The sequence below is a fragment of the Tauraco erythrolophus genome, chromosome 2, assembly GCF_009769465.1.
Source record: "Tauraco erythrolophus isolate bTauEry1 chromosome 2, bTauEry1.pri, whole genome shotgun sequence".
Classification (NCBI taxonomy): Eukaryota; Metazoa; Chordata; class Aves; order Musophagiformes; family Musophagidae; genus Tauraco; species Tauraco erythrolophus.
In genome coordinates this window covers 133,011,707-133,037,689 of record NC_141466.1, presented here as the reverse complement: position 1 = coordinate 133,037,689, position 25,983 = coordinate 133,011,707, and the positions used below count along the sequence as shown (strand labels likewise).

Here is a 25,983-nt window from a genome sequence, read left to right as displayed (position 1 = left end):
CAGCATTATTCCTATGGCATGCCTCGTTTGAAACAATGACATGCTGCTTACAAAGAGCTCTAATCAAAATGCTTTCATTGGAAGCAAAAAGAAAAGGGAATGGCATAAAGAACCATGTATTTCTCAGAACAGTGCTTTATAAAAAAGGTATCTTAGAAAACACCATTCAGCAAGCCTAAGCACAGAAAACTGACTCCCACTTGGTTTCTTCCAAACACAGTCAACCCAGTTGTGAAATACTCATTTTCCTTCTTTCTTTGGGCTCCATGAAACCAGCTTCTCCAGTAACAGAGGAATTATCAAACTGCTGTTAGTCCTGATGATCCGGCAAGGAGATGGGACTCCTGATGCCTTCGTGCACCACCCTGCAGAGCCCACTGAGGAGCACGAGGCCATGCAGGCCTGGGGGTGACCCAGACATGGGCAGGAGAAAGTGAACTCTGATCTCACCATGGCTTTGCTGCTCCGTCCATATCCCTTCCTGGAAAAACAGCTTCAGAGCAATCTCTGCACACTCCCACAGCTAAAACCCACCGCCAACGGGACACAGTGCAGCCGAGGATCAGTGGTCCTGCCCAGCGCGTGGGCACTGGGAGGAGAGGAGTTGCTCCAGCTCTGGCGGTGACACTTCTCCTACCACCACGGAGCTGGCAGCACGGAGGGAATAACCAGAGGAACCCGTGCCCCACACAGAGCTCGACCTCCCAGGGGTATTTCAGTAAGTCACAAAAGCAGGCTGTTGTCCTCAAGTGCCAGCTGTTGCATGGGGATACCTACTTGGTGTAAATACACCCTTAACCGCAACTGAAGAAGGGATTTTAAGGCCATTTTATTGTCTTATTGTTCCCACACAATTTAATTTTTGTACCATTTCTAATACTGGTAAGGTTCTTCTGGATCTCTGGCTAAACTATCTATATACACTTTTCACTGATTCCCACTTATTCTTCCTTTAAATATTCATGCTGGTAAATAAATATTTTGCCTTCCCATCCTAATGCATAATGTATACATCAGCCCTAAACACAAAGAAACCTAAAAACAGTTCTCATAAAAAGAAGGATCTAGATTGTTTTTTTCCATAAACAACAGCTGGCAAAGTATCTCACAAAAGAAAAAAAAATAAATCTTGCTTTGCTGATACATTTAATTGCTTCAGTATTTAATGCTTCTCCAAAGTCGTCAGCTGCAGCCAATGCTGGAAGCAAAGTATTCCCATCCAAAAACTGTGATGGCACCGTCCTCATGTCCCACTTTAGAAATTCGCTGCCTGCCCAGCGACTGTGCTTCCGCAGCCCCCAAGAAGAGTTTCAACACCTCCGCCTTCTCCGCGGCCATCCTCCAAACCCGCAGCCGGAGTGCGCAGCCGGAGCTGGTTGGGAAGCCCCGGCCTGGCTCCCCCGCCTGCCGCGCGGACGCTCCAGCCTCTGGGGCTGGCAGAGGCTGCATCGTACCCACAAGGCTTGCGCCCGCGCACAGGCACCTTCCCATCGCAACGCGCGAGCGTAACGCGAGCAGACGACGGCGGCCAGCGCTCACCTACATAGGGTGCCCTTTCGGCTCCATACCTGGCACCAGCCCCAGGCAGCAGGTCTGCAGCACGTCACCCAGAGCAGGAACAGCACGCCGAGGCGTCCGGCCAGGAGAGCCCGCGAGAGCCGGCACGATGCTGCAGGCACCGCTCATGTGCGTCAGGTGCCCATGTTGACAGCTGTCACGGTGCAAGGAGCACCCATCGCCACTGTGCAAGGAGCACCCATCCGCCATGGTGCAAGGAGCACCCATCGCCACGGTGCAAGGAGCACCCATCCGCCATGGTGCAAGGAGCACCCATCGCCACGGTGCTAGGAGCACCCATCCGCCACGGTGCAAGGAGCACCCATCCGCCACGGTGCAAGGAGCACCCATCGCCACGGTGCTAGGAGCACCCATCGCCACGGTGCAAGGAGCACCCATCGCCACGGTGCAAGGAGCACCCATCGCCACGGTGCAAGGAGCACCCATCGCCACGGTGCTAGGAGTGCCCACCCTGGTCTCATCAGTGCTGTGGCTATGACATTCTGGCCCCCACTACAGACAGTGGCCTCTCCCCGCACCGGACCCCTGTGCCCGGTGCTGCCCGTGGGAAGGCACGCGGAGCCCTTGCGCATGAGGTACGCGGTGCCACGCGCCGCAGCATCGCTCAGGCGAGCACATCTTCTGCCGGAGCAACCTGGCTGCAGGCAGGGCAGGGCTGGGGGGCCCGGGGGTCCTGCCCAGGCTGTGAAACATCCCCTGCTGCTACACTGAAATTTCCCAATACTGGAAAAGTACACTTAGACTAAAAGCCAAATGATAATTTTCAGTGATTCAAAGGTAAAAATAAAAAAATAAAAACATAAAATTCTACAAGGCTGGAACTTCTAAGGATTTCAAGCATTTTTATCCAAAAATTAAAAAGCAGGCAAATCTATTTTGTTTAAAAATTCAAGTAAGTTTGATAACAAAATGATATTACACAAAGGAGCAATGAAATGTTTTCAAAAAAAAAAGGAAAAAGAGAAAGGCTGAGGGAAATATTTTGACTTTTCTGTAACTATTTTCACCCCTACAGAAACACTTCGCAGGTGTTTACACAACACCCCGGTATGTTTCTGCTTGCCCATGTCAGCATCCTGATTTAGACAACCAGGGCTGTCACGCCGTGCCTGCCGTTACGCACACCAAGAAATAAAGATGAATTTGGGCTGACAGCCGTACCTGAGGTCCCGTAAGTCCATCAGGATGCTTGACCTTCAGTTCGTTTCTGTTTCCCCCGAATCTCAGTCGACCTCATTTTTACAGACCGAGCGTCCCAGACTTCGCTACCGCGCAGCTCGTCAGACGGGCAACACAAACCCGACCCGTTCCTGAGCCCCCCACAGCCCATCCTCTGCAAGAGGGGTGCGTATGCCTCAGCACCGGGTGCTGAACCACCTCTCTTCTGCAACTGACAGCACCTACACAGTAAGCACCACAGAGTTACACGCCTGACGAGGAACAGAGCCTGTTCCCTGCAAGCACCAAGCACAAACCGCTTATTTAGTTCAGTTTTCCGCACACCCAGTTGCTCACAGCAACATCATTTTAACAGTTCACACACTTCTCAAAGTTTTACAGATAAACTACAAAGGATGTGTTTCCTCCACTAGTCTTGTTGGAGTAGAAAATTAAGGCAGCAAATTAAGTCTGATCTGCTGGCAAACCTCTCTCTGAAATCAGGCAACAGGCTTTGCTTTAACACCACCAGCCCTCCGTTCGGCGGAGTTTCCGCAGGGATTTGCAGCATCCCATTTGTGCCGAGCGCGCAGGCAGAATGCCCGGAGGGGACCATGGAGCAGCCCCGTCCCTCGCAAAACAGACACCCAGGCTTCACCCGTCGGTCCTGGTCCAGCGGCTGGACCGGTGCTCCAGCAATCGGTGGTTGAGCAACCGGCGCTTTGCAATCCGCTGGCCGGCGAGGGCTCTGGGACCACAGCCGGCTTTAACGGGGCCGGGAAACGGAGCGAAAGCAAAGCGTGTCTTTTTCTGGGTGAATTCGCTGCAGGCAAGTCCGCACCTCCACTGGGAACATGTCAAGGATCTGCAAAATCAAAATCGGATGGGAAACACTGAATGACAGCACGCTCCCTTAAAAGGCCATCTGATTCTGATTTATAGACTCTGAACAGCAGGGAATTTCCTACATGGAAAAATCTGCCAGGGAAACGTCAATCCTGTCTTTACTGGCACTGTCACTTACTGGGCAAAGCAGTTCCATTTGCTCTTCAGAGGAAACGAGACTTACTCACCCATATTGCGTGCACGTGTGCTTGGGAACACGGATGCGCGCGTGCCTGCACACCGAGGTCTGCTCCAGCGATCCCCGAACACCAGCAGTCTCAGGGAATCTTGGCAGAGCGGATTATTAGTGATGACACACACACATAACTCAGCTGCGGGTTGCTGGGTCCTCTCTCGTCTTCCTGGGTGCTAACCTGTTCATTAATTCTATACGGAAGAGAAGTATCCCTGCAAGTCTCTCCCAGGAGACTGATTCAATCCAAACGCATTCAGCACGGATGCGGCGGAGGTAGAGCAGGAGATGTGCTGGCTTTCAACAAACGCTTCACTAGGAATTTATTTTTTTTTACGAAAAAGTGAGTGGGGAAAGACATGTCCAAAGGAGGAACCTGAGTGCAAGCAGAACATAAAATTAATTCAAGCATGGAGGCTGCATGAACAGCTCGATTTCCCCATGGCCAGCTTCCCCCAGCACACAAGTGGTGGTGGCTCAGCGGAACTTTCCATCGCCCAGTCCAAGTATTTGTCAGCTCCTGCATCCTGATTAAATCCGTACTCCTGGTTACCGGGGAAGGGGATGGGGGAGAGGAGGAGGCTTAGTGTTACCCACAGGAGCCTCAGGCTCAGAAGGTATTTGACAATCTCGCCTTAAGACATAGTTTATGCGGTGGTGTTTATTTGCACTCCCACGTCCACCACTCTTCTGAGCTTTCCTTGCTGACCCCTTGCCCACCCCTCACATCTTTGGGGGAGCTGCCAGAGCGTTTGCAGATGCCAGCGCCGCTGGGGCACAGCCCTCCAGACCTTGCTCGGAGAGGAGCGGAGCAAACCTGGCCCCTGTCATCCTATCTGAGCAGGGGCAGATGAGTGCCAAAAGCCTTGCCTGCACTACAGGGACTCCTGAATCGCGTCGCGGGGAGTTCCAAGGAGCAGTTCAATAAATCTGTGAAAGAAGCAATGAAAGAGGACATCTCCCAGTCAGAGGAGTCTGGTCCTGGGTGTCCATCAATCCGGCCCCAAGCACCTGGGGCAGAGGCACACCAAGGCACGCCAGAAACAACCCTGGCAACACAGTCACATGGGCACTCCCACCAGGCGCTGCGGTCTGCCCGATGCACCTGGATTACTATGGGTTAGTTCATTGCCTGGCCTTGAAAGCACAGTCTGAGGATGCCAGCAGTTCCCACTGCATCCCCAGTGGTTGCTATGGCTACAGGAAAGCTGCCGCATCCCTGCATCCAGCCTCACTGAGGGTCCTCGCAGCGACCATCTGCCCTAGATGACATCCTCTGGAGAGTCCTTCCAACCGCTGCGTGAGACCACCTCCGCTAGCGGATGCCCCTCCCCAGCAAACCTGTGTTTATCTCTTCCCTCTTCCCCCATCAGCCAGACTTCCTCCCAAGAGACACAGTTTGGCAGCGAGGCCCTGGCCATGCAGGGCTGCGGATGCCAAAGGCTCCCACAGGGCTCAGACAGCACTCGAATTCCTGGAGAAAATAAAGTATGAAGGGAGTTTCACGCAGAGAAACCAGTCACTGACTCCTTATGCCGCAAACCCCTGGGAGACGTGAGGGCGCACCAGGGAAGCATTGCTCCGTCCCGCAGCCCAAAGCCCAGTGGGAAGAACACCTCGCATTTTTCTTCCGTTCTTCCCCATGAATGTGGCACTGGACACAGATGGAGCCAGAAGACAGTGTCAGACGGACCCATACCCTGACCAAGCCCCCTCTTCCCATGTCAGGGCCCTTCTTCAGACGTGCCAACCCCGTTGTGTCACGGACGAGGCCCCGTCTCACCAGGAACACAGGCAGGGATCCCCGAAGGCACTCGGCTTGCAGCCAGGTTCTATGGAGCAACGTGCTCCGTCTGTGCTGCAGCCCCACAGCAGCACCCTCCCGAGGGAGCCGGCCGGGCGGCAGCGCGCCGGGCGAGCGGAGGCGAAGGCTCGCTCCTCAGCCACCCTCCTGCATCCCAGCCCAAAGGAAGCTGTGAGCCCTGACTGCCCATCCGCACTTGAGTTGGGACCACGAATAATTAACTGCTGCTTTATTTCTAGTGGAATTCTATAGCAGTAATTATCCCTGTTTTAACACAAAACAATTATCACCTCCTCCTTTCCTTTTCTTCTCCCACCAACTAAGAGATGGGAAGAGAGCATCTCTGCTCGTGACTAACAACAGCCCTTCACTAGCCGAAGCTGGTGTGCTGGGTAATTACCAGGACCCTTCAGCAGGTCAGGTCGCTCGGCCAGGGCGCGGAGAGCTTGCCACGCTGCAGGCCAGAGCATCGCGGCGCTCAGGTCACCTGGAACTCACAGTCATCGGCACAGAAGCTAACTCTCCAGTCAGTTCCTTCCAAGAGTATTAATGAGCGCTAATTAGAAGAGGTCAATCAGCCTGTCAGCACCTGCCTGTCCATCACCAGAAGCCTGGGTTGACGCTGCTTCTGTATTCATCAGGCTGCAGACTCAGGATTCTCTTCGTTTACAGATCATGACTGCTCATTTTTATCATCTCATCTCTCTTTCTATCTATGCATATGTATACACACATCAAACCAGGAGAAAGTGTGTTCCAAAGCATTCTCCCCTTCCAGCAGAGATGCACAACCACTGCTGTGCAAGTCACCTCTGGAGCTCCCAGCAGATTCCTCACGCAGCCTCGTGCCTGCAGTGTGGATGCCTTCTGCTCCCGAGGCTGCCGGTGCGGGCAGAACGCTGCGGCACTGCCCGGCCGCGGGCTGCGGCCACCAGCGCAGTGACCCATCAGCCCGGAGGACCCGCACAGGGCAGGAGAAGGCTCTATCTGACGGAGAAGCACCCGGACACCTGGTGAAGCACTCTGGGGTAACGGCTCCCCCAGAACCGCTACTTTTTTTCAGAGAAGCCCCAGTACTGTTTGACCTTTAAAGGATATTAGACAATATCCTAAAATTCTGAAATTTGAGATGGAAATAAAAAAGATAAAAATCTGGAAACCTGTCATTAACTTCAGATGAGCAAATGTGAAAAGCAGGGAAGCTTTCCATGCTGCAAACTGCAGCCAAAACCCCACCGAAGCAGATGACTATGGGATGCACGGACATTTACCTGGTTCCAAAGATCAAAGCAGCTGGCATCCTTTTTTATCATTATTAATTCTTGCCCAGAGTATGCCCTGCTTTTACAGCCAGTTCTGTACTTGTAACGTTAACTCACCGGGCGTACAGGAGGTGCTGGGCTACCCGAGCGGCGCACGTGGCACACGAGATGTCGGCGGCAGAGCAGGCAGGCTGCTGCAAACATGCCCAGCCAGGACCACAGCTACCACCTCTGCCACGGCTGAGGCTTTGGGGCGGAACCACATCGATTTAGGGAACAGAACTCGGCTGCTCTCCCTGGCTTGTCTACCAGCCTGGGGCATCAGCTGCTTTACCTCCATTACCTCCCTCTGTAAACCTCACCTACTCAGGCTGCAAGAGCAGCACGGAAGACTTACTTCTCTTTCTGTGTGGTCATATCACACCTAGTGCGAAAGGCTGTGATGCCACGATGAGTGCAAATCTTTCTGGAGAGCCCATCCCAAAGCAGGAGGTCTCCTCCTTACCACCTGCCCACTGACCACCACCAGCAGGCAGCGAGGGACCCGCCTGCCTCACTGCCCGAGCTTCAGGAGAGAAAAATAACTCACCATCCCTCCATTTCCTAACAGGGACAGCAAGCAAATTATGAAGAACTTGCACATATGGGTAACCAGTATCTAATCTGGAAAATTCTTTATGCAGTCCATGAAAAAATCCATTTTAATTAAATACTTTTATTTTACCCACTGCTGTGCACTAAATTAAACTGCTTCGGCATTAATATACAAAACAGTTATTCCATGCATGCATAAGTGAGTTTATGCACGTGTCTGTGTATTAAAACTGTACAATTAAGCACTGCTTAAAATGCAAATGACAGATGATAAAGACTCCATCCTGACTGCGTTAAATCTTGACTCAGGATGTCATATTAGATCCTCAGTCATTTAAAACTAGTGTAAACTCAATGGAGCTAGTAATAATTTACATCAGTGGAAAATCTGGACCTCTGATTTTTAAATACTTACTACTGGCAAGAATTGAAAAACAAGCAACAAAAATCCAGTTTGTGACATGGGGCCAGATGTTATTTTTCTTCTCTTACAGTAATAGCTCCAAAATAACAAATTTAAACCAGAAACTCTAATAAAGACTTGTCCGGGACAGACCTTGGAGTCCCATCAGCTCTCAGCCCTGAGGGCACTGAGACCTGGGTTACGGCTGGAGGCCCCCTTTACATGTTCATGTTCACGTTCGCTCCGCAAAACACCACCGGCACCCCAAAATCTAACGTGCGCGTTTATGACCACTTGCTCTGATTTCCTTCGTTACCGGGCTGGGGTCTGGGCAGGAGAGCGGCGTCCTCCACCCCCAGCCCTGGCCGGGCAGCGTGCCGGGGGCTCCCCTGGACAGGAACCCGGCCAAGGTGGCCGTGCCTCCCTCGGGCAGCGAGGCGACACCGCGACGGCAGCCGTCCCCTCCGCCGGTGGCACGGGTCCGGCTGAGGGACAACGGCCCCCGGGGCTGGTGGTCCCGGTGCTCGGCCCCCCGCCTCACGCCGTGTTCAGGCAGTGCTGGCTGCCTCCCGCCCCCAGCACCCTTCCCAAATCCAGCAGTAACTCTCCAAGCTACGCAGAACCTCACAAAATCTGAGAATCCTTTAAAACATTTTGTGTTTCAGCACACGCCCTCTGAAGTCGCCCTTCAAAACAGCACAAACTCACACAAAATCACCCGGGCTCCAGAACCTGCCACAGCCAGGACTGAACGTCCATGTCCCTCCCGGCTGCCTTTCCAACGGCTTATAACCATCGAACGCCCTTCTCCGGAGCTGGCGCTTCCCACAGCCCTGCTTCACCCCTTCCCCATCAATCAATCTCCTTCCTCCTCCGGAGTCCGAGCAAAATGCCTCTGTCCCTTATTTGGGCTAGTAAAGATGCTGTCCTCCGTGTGCTCTGATCAGAAACTCCACACCCTGAACAAAAACAAGCCACTGCAACGAGAAGCATCACAGCAGGTTCTCCAGTAGGTCTTGCTGGAGGCTGGAACATCTCACCTCGCGGAACCTGAGCCAGAATTTGAGGGGTTTGAGCCTTTGGCACACCAATATCATCTGCAAAGAAAGCCAAACTTGTCCAAATTTGGTTTCAGATTTTGGTTTCAAAAGACGTTTTTGACCCTTCCTGGCACCCCCCCCCCAATTAATGATGTGAAACCATCTGCTCATGTTTGAAAGACTACGTCGTTAATACTGTCAGACTTTTTGGTAATGTTACTTTTTTCTCAGTACAGTGTGGAATTTGTAGTGCTTATGAAATGCCGCAAGACTGCAACTGGATAAACATTATCTTATGACTAAATGAAAGTTTTATAGAAACACTGAAGTCCTCAAGGAAAATGAAGAATAATCTTGTAGATCGGCCTGGTGATCTGGCTGATAGTATTGCAGAACACCTAATGAAAACAAGGTTTTCCTAACTACTCTGGGAAAGTAGAGACTCCAGAGTTACCAGTCCTTGTCTGGAGGCTAAAATGAAAAACTTGCTGTAAAATATGAAAAAAAAAAAGTGACTTCAAATTTTAACTCCAAGTCACATTGGTTGTAATTCTTTATAAACGTAGCTAATATAGAACCTTTTGCCTTTATCCATTTTTCTATAGCCTGTAGCTATTTCCTGTTGGAGCAGTTACCATCAGTGTTGGGGTGGTGGTGCTTACTTTCGTGGCAGACAATATCAGCATTCAACTGCCTATTTCCCAATCCCTTTGCTTGTGCTTGCTGTTGATCTGGGGCCCTAGAGTCTGGGTCCAGACCTGTTCGAGTCTGGTTTTCATCTAAGGTGGTGTTGGTGCAGTTGTTCCCAAGACCAGGGATGAATTGTGGAGTTGGTGGTTCAGTAGCTAGAGGGCTTCCAGATGCTTGTTGGATCTAGATCATGTTCTAGCTCAAGTTCTAGATCACTTGTTGGTTCTAGATCAGGTTCTAGAACACTTGTTGGTTCTAGATTGGGGTTCAATTGAGTTCCTGGTTTTTATGGGATTTAATTTGCTTACTGGTTCCTGATTGTTATGTACTCAATTTCATGTTCAGGAAGATGGTCTTGAACTTCTAAGCTCACTTGTTGGGTCAAGACAGTTGTTTTGTGGTCTAGCTTACTACTAGATCATGTCCTAGCTCACCACTCAGTTATAGATCAGTTCTTGGTTCTAGATCAGGTTCTAGGTCTCTTGTTGGTTCCAGAGCATGTTCTAGATCACTTATTGGTTCTAGAGCAAGTTCTAGATCGCTTGTTGGCTCTAGAGCGGGTTCCAGGTTAGCAGTTTGTTCCAGAGGAGAGAGTGGGTTTTTCTTTCCATTTTTTCTTCTTTTGAGAGGAAGGCTCATAGAATGGTGATCCTGTCATCCTCCCACAACTCTCCTAAGTTTCTGGCCGTTCTTTTCTCTGGAGACAAAACTGGAAACTGGTTATTGCACCAGCAATATGGAAGCAGGAAATCAATTTCTATTTATTTGCTTTAGATGCAAAGTATTCAAGATAAAGTATTGCATCATTTTATTTACTAAAAAGATCAGGGCTGCAATTTCATTCTGGTAGCTCATCTCAAAAAAAAAAAAAGAAGGAATAAAAAAAGAAACAGACACCTCACTATCCAACCCTATAAGGGGAAACGCCGTTCTTATCACAAAAGACTTGGTAATTTACTTGCACAACTCAACAAAAAGGAAGGAAGAGAGAGAACTTCATGTGAAATGCCAGAATATAGCTGATTTCCCATCACTCAGTCTTGTAATTCTTCTGCAGTGGGTAAAATGAAGTAATCTATACCTGGGCTTGGACTTTTCAATACAGCCCAAAATGTTAAGCTCATAAATCTCCTTTTGGAGGTTAGGCGGTTGTTATCGTCCATTAATAAAATACATAACCACGTGTAATATTTTTAATGAGAAGAGGAAACACACAGCCTGTCCCAGGGACAGTGGATTTTACAAGGCTTGGGGTCAACAGGCACCAAGACACATGACTTCATTCCCAAATTCCTTGGTATCACGACTCCAAAATTTTTAGCAACAAAAAATCTACAGCAGTGTACATTTTCCTTTCTTTTTTAAAAAAACACACCAATCGGTTACTGGGTTCACTAGAGACGATACCAGTATGGCCCATACCAATGGGGGCTTCAATGAAATTAGTTTATTCCTCGAAAAGCCAATCTTACTGTTTAAGCCTCAAATTTCAAACAGGCAATTTCTCCCTCTGCCTTGATACACGGGCTGGTTTTATGGCACTGCACAGCTATGGGCATTTGTTTGTTTTGGCAAGAGTGACAGTGAAAGCCCGTACACAGGCTCCTGCAAGTCCCACATCGCCCCTTACCATCATGGGGACCGCGAACTGGAGGAGCTGCTGGAAAGCACACGGGGCGAGCAGACCACTGAAAGCCTGACCAGGAGCTCAACACATCTACGAGATGCCAAAGAGCACTGAACCTCAGCCACTCGCCACTCGGAGCTCTGGGTTCCTGACAGCCAGAGCAAGAGGAGGGGCTGGTTACGCACCAAACCCCTGCAAAGCCTGGAGGCATCATCATGTGCCAGAGCTGGAGATGCTGCTGCTGTGTCCCGCCCCTGCTTTAGCAACGGGGAAATGATGTGGCGGCCCAGAGTACCTGTTGTGGTCCTACGGAAAACCCTCCTTGCTCCGGACTGGCACAAGGGACTTGGATCTGTCCTACCTGCCCAAATGAGCACTGAAAACATTGTGTCACCAAGGGCTAAACCATCACCTGACGTAAGGCAGCCGAGTACAGCCTGTCGGACTTACATCACCCTCAGGATCTGCCCAGAGCTTGCCTGCAGGTAGACAACTTAATCTCTCTATTGTCATGAGACAGGAAACATAATTTAAATTATTCAGAAGTCCTCCCAAAATCTGTGTTTGTGCTACAGCACAGCCATGGCTTGCAGTCTTCTGCAGCCCTGTAAGAACGTGCATCTGTTCTGAGCTCCGAAATGGTTTAAAAAGCCAGCTGTTACTTGTTCTGGGAGAAACCAGCAGCACAATAAAACGTTGCAGGAAGTTTGTTCACAAAATAGGAGCCTGGTGGAAACAGGATGCTAGGGAGAATTATGACGTTTTACAAAAACGCAGCAATATATTTTTAAATGCTTAAGTGGACAATTTGCGTTTAACATGAGAGAAGAATAATTCAGGTATGTAAAAAAAACCCCTGTACTGGTATCTGGCCAATCTAGAGCATCTACATCTGGCACACGTTTACTTCCACGACAGCTGCGAGCCGTTATTTGTACTTCAGTAACGCCCCGGGGCCAGGCTGCGTGGAGCAGCTCGCGTCTGCTGAGTCAGCGTCAGTCACCGATCTGAGCAGAGGGACGGTCTGAAAAGTCTCGTGAACACCACCACTGGCAATTTACAGAGTTACAACTGGTAGTAACTCCTCACCGCGCGCTTTCCACCAGCACAGTCCCACCGCGTCCCGTGCTGCCCATCAGTGCCAGCTGTGCCATCTTGCCGCCGAGGGACAGAGAGGACCGGACCCCCATCTCCCAGCAGACCCACGCCAGAGCCGGGAAGAGAAAACACTTCTCTGGCACCTCGGTCCGCTGCTCCCTTCCACAGACCCCCTCCGGCAGCCGGGCCGGGAGCCAGAGGCCACCCGGTTCCACCAGGGAGCCCGCGGCAGACCAGCCGGACAAGAGGCCACCGCTGGCATTGACTGGCACCACCAAACAAGAGGACGGCGATGTTCTTTCCAGCTACAAAACCAAAACCCTACAACAGTCCTGCTTTCCATGCTCAGCATGTAAAAATCCAAGTACGTTTTCCTCCAAGAGAAAGGAGTAAGTCTGACTAGTCAACCCCTTCTCCCACCTCCTCCCTGGAAATTCAGGTCTTGGGCTTCATGAAAGACTCCTCAGGTTACTTGAGCGATGCTCTCCAGCAGCCTGGCACCCTCAGGTATCAGACAAGTAAAACCCAGGTCAGAAAAGTACAGTGTGACAGCTATTCATGTCTGAAGCCCTGCTTTGCTTCGTAACACCTTTTAAATGCAAAGATTTTCAAGCAATGGTCCCTCTTCAGTATGTTAAACCTCTCTGCTGATCCTTCCACAATACACAACCACCAAAGGAGTAACCCAAGCTTGCTAAAAGTTCAAGGAAGCAAATCTCATTCTTCTAAACATAAAGAGCAAAAAACCCCAACCAAACAAAAAAAGCCCAGAAAACAAAACTGAAAAATTTTCTGGGTGTTTTAAAGTCATTTCAGAGAGGAAAGAATAATCATAAAAAGAGACACGGGGTTCCCTCCCTCCATCGTTGTTACTCTGAACATGGGTTCTTGCTACATAACTGGAATAACTGGTTCATGATATACTGAGGAAAGTATTTCCCCTCTCTTTGTGCTGAAGAACGTTGATATCTGCTACCTGCATTTTTTCCCAGAGATAAAGTAGGCAGTGCCTTTAGAGATGATGTAACTGAAAAAATGTGTTTGTCCCCCATGAAGTTACATGTGCAAACGCAATCCATCAGATCTTCCAAGGAATATTCGGGTTCCATTGCAAAACAGCTGCGGTCCACCTCTTATTTCCTTTCTCCTAAAAAACACACCTATTTTTACTGTGGCCCACTCTACCAAATGAGACAGGAATGCCACAAGCTCGTGGTTTGAAACCTGTGTTTTACCCAGACTGATCACTGTCTTTGAAAAGGAAACAAGAACTTAAGACAAGGATATGGCATCCAATTATTATTACCCAGCTGGCTTGATTGAAACTGAATCTAATTAACTAATTAACTAAGGTACAGACCCTGCCTACAAAAGGCAAGCCATTTCCTCCTGGCTGCGGAAGATGCAACAGCATTCCCGGAGCTGCAGCCCAGGCTGGTGAGCAACACAGGGATAAAAAGAGATCAGCTTTACATCGGATAAGCACTCTGCCATGTCTATTTTTTATTTGTTTGGCAAGTCTATATACGCAGCAAAACAAGTTTCGAACTCTTAGCACACTCCAGAGCAGACTGTGACCAGGATACCTGCAGGCAGAGCATCTCAGCGTGTGGGTCCTCGGGCACGAGGGGCCCGAGTCTGGAGGTGACCATGAGGGCAGTTCTGGTCTCTGACAGAGAGGAGAAGGTTCTGCTCCTGCAGACACAGGTCACCAGGGCTCCATGTCCCTCCAGCAGAGAACCCAGCTTGCCCGCAGTGCCCACCTGCCTTTGCTCGCCTGCGCAGAAGCCCCGCTGCGCATTCAGCGGTGCGTTTCCTCCTCCGGGTTTACGTGGGCACGCAGCAAACCTCCCTCGGTGGTCGCACAGCCCTCCCCTCCCAGCGAGGTGCATCCCAGCGCCTGCGCTGGCCACGGTCCAGCCACGGCCCTGAAAGGATCTTTAGTAAAAGCATGCAGGAGGCAAAGCCTTCTCCCTGTCATCAGCATCGGGGTCAGCATTTCACGTCTAGATGGCATTTAGCACCAGCCAAAGGCTGTCAGATTAGCAATCCCTCGAGAACAAGTTTAATTAAGTGATGACTAGTAGGTTGCAGGCGGGTCATTTCATTATAGTCCGAATAAAGACTAGAAAGGGAAAAGAGAACAGAAGCTGTAGCCCTACCTACGCCTATCTTACATGACCCATAGTTTTCAGATGAACATATCTCTATCCTAAGCCCTTGCACAGTACTTCAAAAAGTAAGTAACTAAGCAGTCTGTTGTCAGCAAAACGCTGTGAAATACAAGAGGTTAAGGTTTGGATTTTGGCAACCTGCTTGGCTGTGGGCGCTCCCATGCACCTGGAAGGACAGTGATGAAAAGCAGAACAAGGGGATGAAACAGTAAGGATTGATCCACAGCAAGCCACCTCTTTAAGGTACCAGCTGCGGACCTTATGGGGGTACTGCAGCCGTGTGCTCCCTACTATTATTGCTAAATTCACCCGGCCAGCAGTTCTGTGTCCAATACTCTCTATTTCAGGTTTTGTCAGTAAAGCTCACTGGCAGCCTAAAGCAAAACACCGACGTGATAAACGGGATACTAGGAAGAGCTACCACGCAAACTGGGTCGCACTTCCAACTGGCTCTCAAATGATGTCCTGTGTCTTTGATAGCAGCAGGTGTACAGGTTAAGATCTGTTCCTTGTTCCCTGCAGGACTATTCCTTTTTTTTTTTTTTTTTTAATCCCCCTTGTCATCATTTCTCAAGACTATTAACACACTGCTTGGGCAGCAACAGTGGATTATCCTTTGGCATTCTTCACTCAACACCCAGCATGACATACAAATCTTCCATAAACACTCTGCAAGGCCCTTATTGCATAGCTAGCATATGACAATACAGTAATTTCCACTGGAAACAACAATTAAAACGGGTACAAGCTAATCACAAGTATCTCCAATTAAGCCAACGAGTCCCAGTAGGTGAGATTTTGCAGACTACCAGTGCGCATCTCGGCCACGTTGCGATGCAGAAGGCCGGAGGCTGAGCACTTGTAAGCCAGGAGCCAACGGGCCTAATGAGATTCTTTTCTATTAGAACAAGTAGTGGTTTAATTACAATCATTTGATACATATGCAGCGGTGTAACCTGCAAAAAAAAACAGCAGCTTTCTCACGAGGGCACTACGGGCTCACAGGAGTTCACTATCTTCCCTCTGCCTACAAACCGCAGGGGCAACGCCGCTTTCGGGATCTGGGTTTTCCTTTGTTGTTTTGCCACTTGGCTCCCCTCCCTTTTCTAATTCTTCTGTTTCATCAATGCAAGAGAACGCGCTGAGGATAAACTGGGAAATAGCACTGCCACTTCTTGATTTTAATCACAGAGCTCACATTATTTTTCTACCCAAAGCTTCCGCTCCTGGAGTCGCACACATAATCACATGGGAATACTGGCAAAATTTCAGGAAAAAGAACGCTACTGGCCCCCTGCATGTGCACAGAGGGCCCCATTTTCCAGAGAACTGCATGATTTCGGACATCAGTTCAGAGTTTTTAAGTACCCAGCAAGAAGCAACTGTCCCGAGCTTCCCCTTTGGCACGTGCTCCAGGTACAGTCGCGCTGTAAGTTCACACCAGGTCCTGCCTCGGAGCAGCTGGTGCTAAGGAATCGCGCACCCATATGCCAACGTAACCCACTCACGCTCGGGCTGCTGCCCCCTTAGACGACTGAGAAGTCCTAAAGAACGTACTTGTGGCCCCCTCTCATTGCAAAGAGATGCTGCGATCCAACAGTCCGGCGGATCAAGGCCCCGCAGGACACAGCCCGGAAAGCCAACCTCGCGGCGAGAGCGCGGCGCAGCCACGGCCAAGACCCGTCCAGGCACGCGCGTCGCTCGCCTCCAGCGCCGGGGTGGCGAACGCCTCGATTCACCCAGCAGCAAAACCCGGTCACCAAGCGACGCCGGAGCGAGGCACTCATGGGGTCAAACCCCAGCTGAGGACAACCTTCCGACACCGCGGCAACCGCGCACACGGCCGGCCCGGCACAGGTGGCACTGCCAGGCCGATCGGAAGAGAGATGCTCTATTTTCAACTGCCTTGGCCAGCTCTGGCAACGGATGGCTCCTCCCTGTTAGAAACATTTCTTGGCATAACTCTTCCCTGACAGGTTCAAGGGTCTGCGGGTCCCTGGAAGTTCCCACCAATGTCACACGTTTGGTGGCACAATGACATTGGAGCTGCCACCAGAAAGATTAAATGTTCTCCCAGTCAGAAAAAGAAATTCTTGTTCCAGTTCCTTCCAAGACCAAAAAAAAAAAAACCCAAACAAAAAACCCAAACAACTATCTAACTTCACTGCAAGAAGAGAAAGACATTACTCAAAAGTCTGCAGAACATTTCTGGAGTCTGAGAAATCACACCAAGGACCAGACAGGTAGAAAATACCCTCCGAAAAGCCAGGTGCGTGAATAACCAAGCAGAAGAATACTTTCTACCACATGCAAGTTATCCTGAAGTACCCCTTGCAGCTTTTTACCACTTTCACAGGTCAACTTCTCTGGCACAGTCTAAGGAGGACATCTGTGACCCACATCAGGTCGTGCTCTCCCCTGTGCCCAACAAGGCCTGTCCTACCTGGAACACACGATGGGAAGCCTGTAAATAGCAGAGACATGATGTGCACATGTCTCTGCTGACCCAGTTTCACCTGAATCTGAACTTGGCTCCAGAAACACATTCCAGCTGCCAAAAAAAACCTCCAAACACTGCCCTCAAAAGAAAATAGAGGTGAGCGAGCTGGGTGTACCCGTTTTCAGACCGACACTGTAGCAGCCTGCACGGAACGCATCGTGCACGGCCCGTGGCCAACACGGGCGGCAAGGAAAACCATTGGCACTGTTTCTAAGGAACCAGGCAGGCAGGCTGAGCAAGGCAAAACACTTCCAGACCCACCGCTCGCCCTGCGTCTTCCCCCCAGCCAGAGACGTCGGCCGTGGGGGCACGCAGCCCGCTCAAAACCGATGTTCAGCTAAAATGCAGCGCCAGACGTGGACCTGTGCCGGCGTCAGCGCTCGTCGCTCGCAGCCTCAGCTCTCAGGGCCAGGCGACAGCACCGCAGCCCCATTGCGGTCCCATCGAGGGAGCATCCCTCCTCCTGACTTCGGAAACGACAGCCCAACCCCAAGCCAGCACACGAACCTGGAAGAAACGGGCATAGTTATTTTTATTTCTGAGGTTTTAACCCCAACATCATGGTTTTCTAACGCTTTAGGTTTGGAGCCGACAGAGCCCTTCTGTGCTGCTCGGCACGAGGAGCGCCACGGCAGCTGCCCGAGGTGACAGCGCGGCAGCGTGACCCCCCCGCTCCCAAAGCACCAGACCCAGACCCGGCGTTCCGCCCGGGGCAGACGTGTTTTAGCCCTGCAGACCCTGAGCCCAGGAACGGGGCTCCTGGAGCAGGGTGGGACAAACGACAACCCTTGTCTGCAGAGCACCAAGGGGGAAAAATAAAATAAAAGCGAATGAGAGTACACTGGAGTCCTCAAAACTGGAATTCTTCGGATCATCATGATACTGGGCACAAACCCACATGAGATGGTGCACGTTTGGTGGGTTAAGGTTTGTGGTTTGGTGCAAAAAGGCCTCTAAAGACACAGTAACGAGCATAAGCGAGCGAGTCGTCTGGAAGAGTTACCTACTTCACAGCCAAGTGCTACAAATTACCTGATCATAATCTATGACTCACTGGAGAAATATGGATAAAAGAGAAAGTTGCTTTTGAAATAAGAGGAGGAAATGTAAGAAATAATTGCATAAAAACTTCTTTAGCTGTTTAATTTAAACACTTTTGTGCCTGAGGGTCTAAATGAATACACCGAGATCTTTTTGCTTCGGCAGTAACCACGTACGTCCTGCTATTACTGGTAATGACTCTAAACCAGCACACTTCGGCGGGGCTGTTACTGCATTTGAGCCTTTCTGAGGCAGGAGCAGCAGCTGAGCACGTGGGAAGCAGTGACAGCAGGGGAGGAACACGATGACAGCTCATCAGCAGAAACGTATGTCAGTCTAGCGAGGAGCTAACGAGGGGTGGCACCGGGACCTGGGCACGCCACAGCCCAGCAGTCTCTACATAAATTTCTCGACACATTATGTCCCATCCTGACACAGCCTATGAGCTTGTCCCCTTCATGACAGCTGATAAACCCAGAATGAACTAACAGCAAGTCTCTCTGAATTTCTCTAGTGTGACCTTAGCTCTGAATCTGGTCGCACACAGACCTGACCCAAAACTCAACATTAAATCAGCTTAAGCCTTTTTGTTGGCTTCCAGTGGGCGAGTCGTATTTCCAAACAGGACGAGGTGGTTAAATGATGCTTTGCCTGAAGTTACATCAGTATTTCTCACTCTTTCCTCTTCTTCTTTTGTATTAGCCAAAACTGTGTGCCAAACCTGGCCCAAAATCACAAGTGTTTTAGTTAAACAATATCATTTTTTTTGCAAACAAACTGCCCAATTTTTTGTTCGTCCCCAGTTCCGCACACCTTCACATGGCCACCGCAGAGGATGGCAGGAGAGGCCAAAAGAACATCTGCTGCGTGGCAGCGCAGTCAGGCACTGCCCCAAAGAGACACCAGGATCCAAGAGGGATGGGCTAGGCAGGTATGATTACAGGACTGGAAAATAAGGGAACAGGAGACCAGAGGCTCTTTGGAAAAGGAAGTGAGCTGCTGTGTTGTTCTGCCTCCACGAGCACTCAGCAGAATCAAACACAGCAACAGGGCAGAGCAAATGGTGAGCACTTCTCAGCTCCCTTCTGTTACCAGGACTCTCAGCAGATGAACTGACGTTTCCAAGCGTACTGGCAGGTACCCAGACCCCGCAGCAAGAAGTAGCTGCAATAACCCAGCAGACTTGCAAAGACAGGGGTCTTTTGAGGCTTCATCCATTTACCATGCCTTGCTACTTCCCTGCCTTTTTGGGGAGCGCGCTTTGCTGCCCACGCCACCCGCAGCAGAGCACCAGCTCGCAGCTGCTCCCAGAGCCAGTGGCTCAGGGCTGAGCCCTACCGGGGCACACGCCAACACCAGACCTGCTGCCGGCGCCGAGGGGCAAGGCAGCCCCCCGAGAGCCCCCCATGGCACAGCGCATCACCCAGGGTCCACGGATCTCTGAAAGGAAACGTAGCCCCCTCTTACCCACTACCCCAGTACAGAAGCAGCCACCCTCCCAGTCGAGCCTTGCAAGATTTATTTCCAAGCGCTGTACTGCGGAGCTCAAAAACCCCGGGGGCTCAGCGAATTGGGGCCACGTAGTACGGAATGGGCAGTGCACTTCAAAGGTATCTGCTCAAGAAGATCACGCTATCACTCCAATTGCAGCAGCTTCAGAGTGAAAAATTACGACAGGAGAACAAAATTTACAAAGGAAGGTCTTTAGGCTGGATTCTGTCCACTTCATCCCTTTAGTTTTTCTACAACACGTGTTTCAAAGGAAAAGTGCGCAAAACCTCCACTATTTGGAGCAGTTCTGATGACAGAACACTACTAGATAGCCCACTGGATAAACCATTAGAAAATAAAAATAGCAGCGCGCAAATGTCATGCCAGGCTTTCAAATGAGCCTGAAAACACAAGTGCAGTTAAAGCAAAAAAGATCTTTCCTTTAGCATGTAAAGATGTTTCCTGCCAACAGACTCCAAAAGCCAAGCCTTGCGAAAAACCACAAAACCTTCGAAATGAGGCGTTTTATTTCCCTCCTCCAACAGATGAGGTGAAACGGCTTTTTGAACACTCACTTTTGCCTGACTGTAGGTGTTTGACTTAATTTTGGAAGTAGGCAGGAAAAAAAAACCACCAAAATCTGTCTTTTCAGGCAGCATTTTCCTCGCGTTGCTCACCAAAGGGAAGGGGAAGCCCCTGGCAGCCAAACACACGCAATGGGTGTGCATCCTGCGGGGGTGCTGAGGAGGTTTAAGCTCTGCTGATGCCCAAGTAACGACGGACGCCGAGGGTGAGGTTACGCACCGCACGACAATTATGCTCCGCAGCACCATGGTTTTAGCCAAATTGCCTCAATCTCCTCGAGCAGCACTTAGAGAAGGCAAAGGTGGACACGCCTGGGGAACTCTCCTGCTTCTTAACTACCACACCGGTCCAGGTCTGTCACCGTCCCTCTGAGCCAGACACCATGCGCGCCTGACCCAGCACGAACGCGGCCAGCGGACGGAGGGCTGCGGTGCTCGGCAAGGGTGCTGGATCGAGCCTTCCACCAGCTCTGCTGAACAACAACAACTACAAGCGTCAGAGCTGTACGTTGATTTGAACTGCCCTATTCCCATCTGTACTTTCAAACACGAAAGCTGCTGTTAGGAACTGGGCTGAAAGTCTCCTCATCCTCATCTGCTGGGATGATGGTTAAGCTTGCATTAAACTAGATCAACTCCAGCAGCTCAGCTCCATCACCAGGTCCCGTTTCAATGTCCTGAATTGCTGTTTCACTCTTGGCACTAGGAAGGAGAGCAGCAGGACGAAACTGTACGGGCTCATGACTGGTGGCCCATTTTGTGCTAGACTCAGAAACCTGGCATCGTTCTGAGTTGCAGGGAAAATGGAAAATTCTGAAATTCTTCCCAAAGCACAACTAACGTTACTTTGCTTTCTCATGTTGTATTATCATATACAGCATGAAAATCATTCAGAGCAAGATGACATACCAATGCTATTTACAGCATCACTTCTACCAGTTCTTTTACTCACTTAATTTGCTGAAAAGCAGAACAGAAACGTTCTGCACGTGGCCTACAGTCCACTGAAGTCAAGAGATAACTTTCACAGCCACTTCAATAGAGTCCTGCTCCCATTCAAACCCTTCTGACTGCCATCCAGCCTGGCATTAATGATTTATTTACACTATTACAATGGTCCAAAAGAAATCCACAAAACAACACAAGACCTAAACTTTGTTACTTTTACTTTCTTTTCTACAGTATTTCATCAGTTTGCCGTTACAGAATGTATTCTGTTGTAATGTCATGCTAGTTCAGAGAAAAAACAGTGATTCACCTCAAGTAAGTATTTCCACTTTCTCTCTCCTGAACACTGTACAATGTACTCAGTAATTACTGTTTTATCTTCTGGAAAAGGGGGAAAAAAACACACACCACAAATAAAATCCCACACGTTTCCTATAGGCCACTTTATTTGGCGACGGCAGCAGAAAGAGCTGAGGATGGGGAGACAGCAGGTGCTGACACAGAGAGCGGTGGGGGAGAGATTCCTACCGCTGCTGATGGGAGGCTGTAAGACTGGATCTGCACCACGTGGGAGACACCTAAACAAGTGAAAAGCTGGAGAATTTTTGTACTAGTTTTTGCTGTCTAAAAAAGACTAAATCATCCACCTGTCCAGAACGTTACTAAGGATTACAGTGGAGGAAAAGTTTTAGGCAGAGAAGTGCTGCAAGAACTGTATTTGTTAGAATTTCTCTCAGGGGACGTAACCTACATACGTCCTGAAGAACAGAGAAACACCTTTGCCCTCTCCTCCCTGAACTCTGAGGAACCAACATCCAAGCTCTGCTGTGAAAAGAGAGGAGAAAAAAAAGAGAAAAAAAAAAAAAGGACTGAACAGCTTATAAAGCCTTCTCTTTTAATAGTGATCTGTTCTGATGACTTTTATTTAGGTAGAAATTAAAATTACGCAATCGACTGGAGGCAAATTGAAGACTCCATCTGGTTCCTTTTTCTGTCCTCCATGAAAACTTCTTCTGCAAGGTGGCAAGTGATTTGATCTTTTAACTATGGGACAGGAAACCGCCCTCTAAATAGAGGGGGGCTGTTTTGGAACAAGCACAAGAAATCCAGAAAAGCCCCAAGCAGCTCAGGGAAGGCACGTTCAAAAAGCACATCAGCTCATCCTCTACAGTTAAATACTCCCCCATCCCATGAGGCTTAATTCTGGCTGGAGGTGGACCCCTGAGGAAGCAGGACACATGAAGCACGTGAACACAGCTGGCGTGTTTGCACCCACCTCCCCAAAAAGCTCCTGAACATGGCAACCGACTTCAACAAAACATAACAGAGCAGCAGTTTCAATGACATTAAGTTCCTACGAGTTTCATAAAAACAGGAGCCAAGGAGAGGAGGAGGACACTGCTAAGGCCCCTCCCTGAGGAAAAGCCACATTATGAACTGAGCCCGATTTCTCACCCAACCTCAAGTTACAGAAGACTCATTTTCTTTGGGTCCACTGCTGGTGGAAGCACTTGTACTAAATATATGACTACCTGCTAATTTCTCAGACAATACCTCTGCTAGCACACACGGTCACTATGTGCGTCCCACCGCCCGAACTGCACGCAATGTTTGTGCAAGAAAAGAAGACGCGCTTCGTACGATCTCAGCACTTGGCTATCAGTATATATTAAACATTGTCTTGTACCCTACCTGGCAGCAGGTCCTCTTCTCAACGCTAGCTGCTGAGGGAGTTGCAACACCCATATGGTGCAAACATACAAGGAAAACAACAAGCACGTTTATTGACTTAAAAATTAGCAAGTACAAGTTTTTGGCAGTACAGGTGATCCAGGTATCTGGAGATAAGAAAGCCAACTGTGTGACCAACGAGCTGGATGCAACTTTCATTCCTACCTGGTTCAGTGCAGTTTCTGACGTTTGGCTGCCCCCCATCCTCTGGGACGTCGGTGGTGTTCTCCTCGTTTGCCTGCAGCAGCTGTCTCCCGCTCCATTCACCATTACTTTCCACGGAATAGCTCAGGGCATCATAACCTAAAGGCAAAGAGCAGTAGGTACGTGAGACTGCACAGGAAAGGCAACTCCTGGTTCTGTTCCTGAATGCTTGAAGCAGCCAAAACATTTGCATTTGAAACCCAGCATCCCTTGGGTGAGGAACAGCGGTGTTTCTAATCCCACCGGAAAGGTACACCGCCGTTAGCTCCACATCCCAGCTAGTCCCAAAAACATCAGGAGTGTAGTTCATTCCTCCACCGATTCAAAGGTTCATAACAGAAGAGCAGAAGAGCATCTATAGTTTCACAAGAAGCTGTAAGCTTCAATCAGTTTAAAATTGGAGTACCATCCACTATTTTGGTTAAAAACCAAAACCAACAAAAAAACACCACCACACGCAAACAAAAAAACCCTCTCAACTTCTTACTTCTGTAGGCATTTCACTGCTGTTAAGAACCAGCAAACTCTGCTGAATTTTGCACATGGTTATACAACATTTCAGTCATTTCCACTTGGGATTACCATCCTATCTGCTGCTGAAAGAGGCCTTGGAAGGACAGTGTTTGACACAAGTTAGGCAGGTTCTTTGTGAATCCATAAACCACTGCAGAGGGGCTCGGAAAGCTCTGCCCCGACACGGCATGAGGCTCCTCGGGACTGCACGGGCAGAGCTCAGCAAGACACGCCGTGTCGGAAACGGCGCAGGGAGGCTGTGTCGGAGGGGGGATTGGGGCATGGGAGCGATCGCCACATTCAACTACATTTTGTAATAAAAGTCTGTACAGTTATTTTCACCAAAGTGGTTGACAAGGATCCATTTCAGCACCTTGTGCCCAAGGCCAAGGGCACCAGTGGCACGGCTCCTGAGCACGCTCACCGCGGGCCAGGCAGCAGCTCTCCAACGCGTTCGGAAGCATTCACTTACAAACAGGAAATCTACAGCTTCCTCCAGGTTTTGCTCACAGAGCACAAAGCAACTGCTGGCAACACCTTTATGAGACTGTAGCCGTTTTCCTTCTCAAAATGGTTCTTGTTAAGCCTGACTGTGCTGTTATCCCCCCCAAGACAACCTCACCGCAGCCAGAGCATGCCTTCGAGCCACTTCTGCAGCCCTCCCGACTTCAATCACTCCGAAACATCTATAAACATCAGGGGCTTGTACTTCATATAAAACTGAAGTCAGGGATAAACCCGAGTCCAGCGTGAGTCGACCATTTCAGAGCCAGGGGTGTGAGCGCACTCTTCGCCATGCCCTGTCCTCCCACGAGGACGCACGTGCCCGTTTACTGACTTCTCACTTTCCCAATACCAGCCACGTCACTTTTGCTCACCAGTCTCTTTGCCAGCAAGACCCGGACCCGGCTGAAAAACAACTGCACGCTGTCAAACAAAGCTTCAGTGCTACACGATTGCTGCTGAGAATACCAAGAAAACCCCCAAAACTCTGTTCCTCGGCCATCGACCCAGAGAAACAAGAACCACCATCTGAAAGGCCAGAAAGCAGCCAAGAGCATTGAAATGAGGAGACTGACTGTGCCAACCTGAGCACAGCATGGAAGCAGCCAGCACCAGGGCTTTGCCACCGAGCAGCCACACAGAACTAAAAAGTGAATATTGAGAAGTGAGTGCAGGCAGTGACAGCCGGGCAAGAAACACACCGAGAAGTCGACTCACTGGGTACCAAAACCAGTTTGTGTGTAACAAACATGAAGGCACGTTCTGCCATCCCCTGGCTCCCACCAGCAGCACGGCACATCGGACTGCAGTCGTTCTACAGCTGCTTCGTGACCCAGGCTCACGGGCTGGTTCCAGCTGCACGCCTGCCAGGCACAGGGTGGTTTTGGGTGCGAGTATGCAGCAAGTAACCCTCCAACAGGTAACACGTTGCTTGGTCTCATCACTTCTGAGTCTCTCCTTGCCTTGGTGCTGGTTAAGTGAAACTCTATTTTAGCAATGTCACCAAAACAGCTGGCCAATTTCCATTATATTCTGGTCAGCCTTGGACACATCACATCTGTTAATTAGCTGAAAGCACGTGCTCACGTGTCAGTTCCACGCATTCTTGTAGTTTTAGATTCAAGGGCGGAAGAAAAAAACTTCATTTTTTCTAAGCTGCCAAGGCATCCACTTCGAGCAGGCACACACCCCACATCAGCTGTCTTGCAGCAAAGACCTTGAGCCCACCCAACAACCACCACCATTTGCCAGAGATTTCCACCCACCCACCTATCCATCCACCTTCTCTCCACCAAGCAGAACACACGCCCTCTCACAAAGACTTTGTTGCTCAAATTACTCCTCAAGCACCTATCACTGATACTGTGCACAACCTTTCTCCCGCGTGCGCTCCGGTTGCGGCAGGGCCTGGCTGTCCTGCCCACCGGGAAGAACACGCAGCTGTCTGTCAAACATCTTGGGCATCTTGAGGCCACCAGGAAAGACAAAGAGCAGTGGAACAGAGATTCGAATCCCGGGACAGTGCCTCAAAGGATGGTTAAGGATAGAGCACAAGGTTCTCTGCAGATCCCAACCCTTTCGTTAGGTTTTCCAATTCATCCCATTAGAGAGAGGTGGTCAGCCCGAGACTTCTCTGGTCTTGCCCAGACTGCAGCCTGCTCAGGGCAGCTCCCACGTCACGCTGCTGGCCAGGGAGGCAAAGGGCTCCCTGGACATTTGCAGCCCAGCCAACGGCAGTGACTGGGACTGACGCTTCCAAGACACGCGGGAGTCAGCCCACATGCACGTTTGGGGAAGAACCACAGCTGCACGGAGAGCCTTAAGCACCCATTTTCTAAGCAAAAAGTCTTCACGTTGGTAAACCAAAGATCATCACTGGAAGCTTCAAGCACTTTGCACTTGCCATGCTTTGCAAACTTTAGAGAACGCTCTGGGTTTAGCCTGTGAGCACGGGTAACAGC

At 50.0% G+C, this 25,983-nt stretch overlaps 1 protein-coding gene across 1 annotated transcript in view; it reads right to left on the bottom strand.

Annotated features, from left to right (window-relative positions):
- SLC24A3 (solute carrier family 24 member 3) overlaps positions 1–25,983 on the bottom strand; it is a 156,715-nt gene that overhangs the window by 106,737 nt on the left and 23,995 nt on the right. Inside the window, exon 2 of the mRNA XM_086626594.1 lies at positions 22,967–23,104. Coding sequence (XP_086482720.1) covers positions 22,967–23,104 — 138 coding nt within the window. The remainder of the gene's footprint in view (positions 1–22,966; positions 23,105–25,983) is intronic.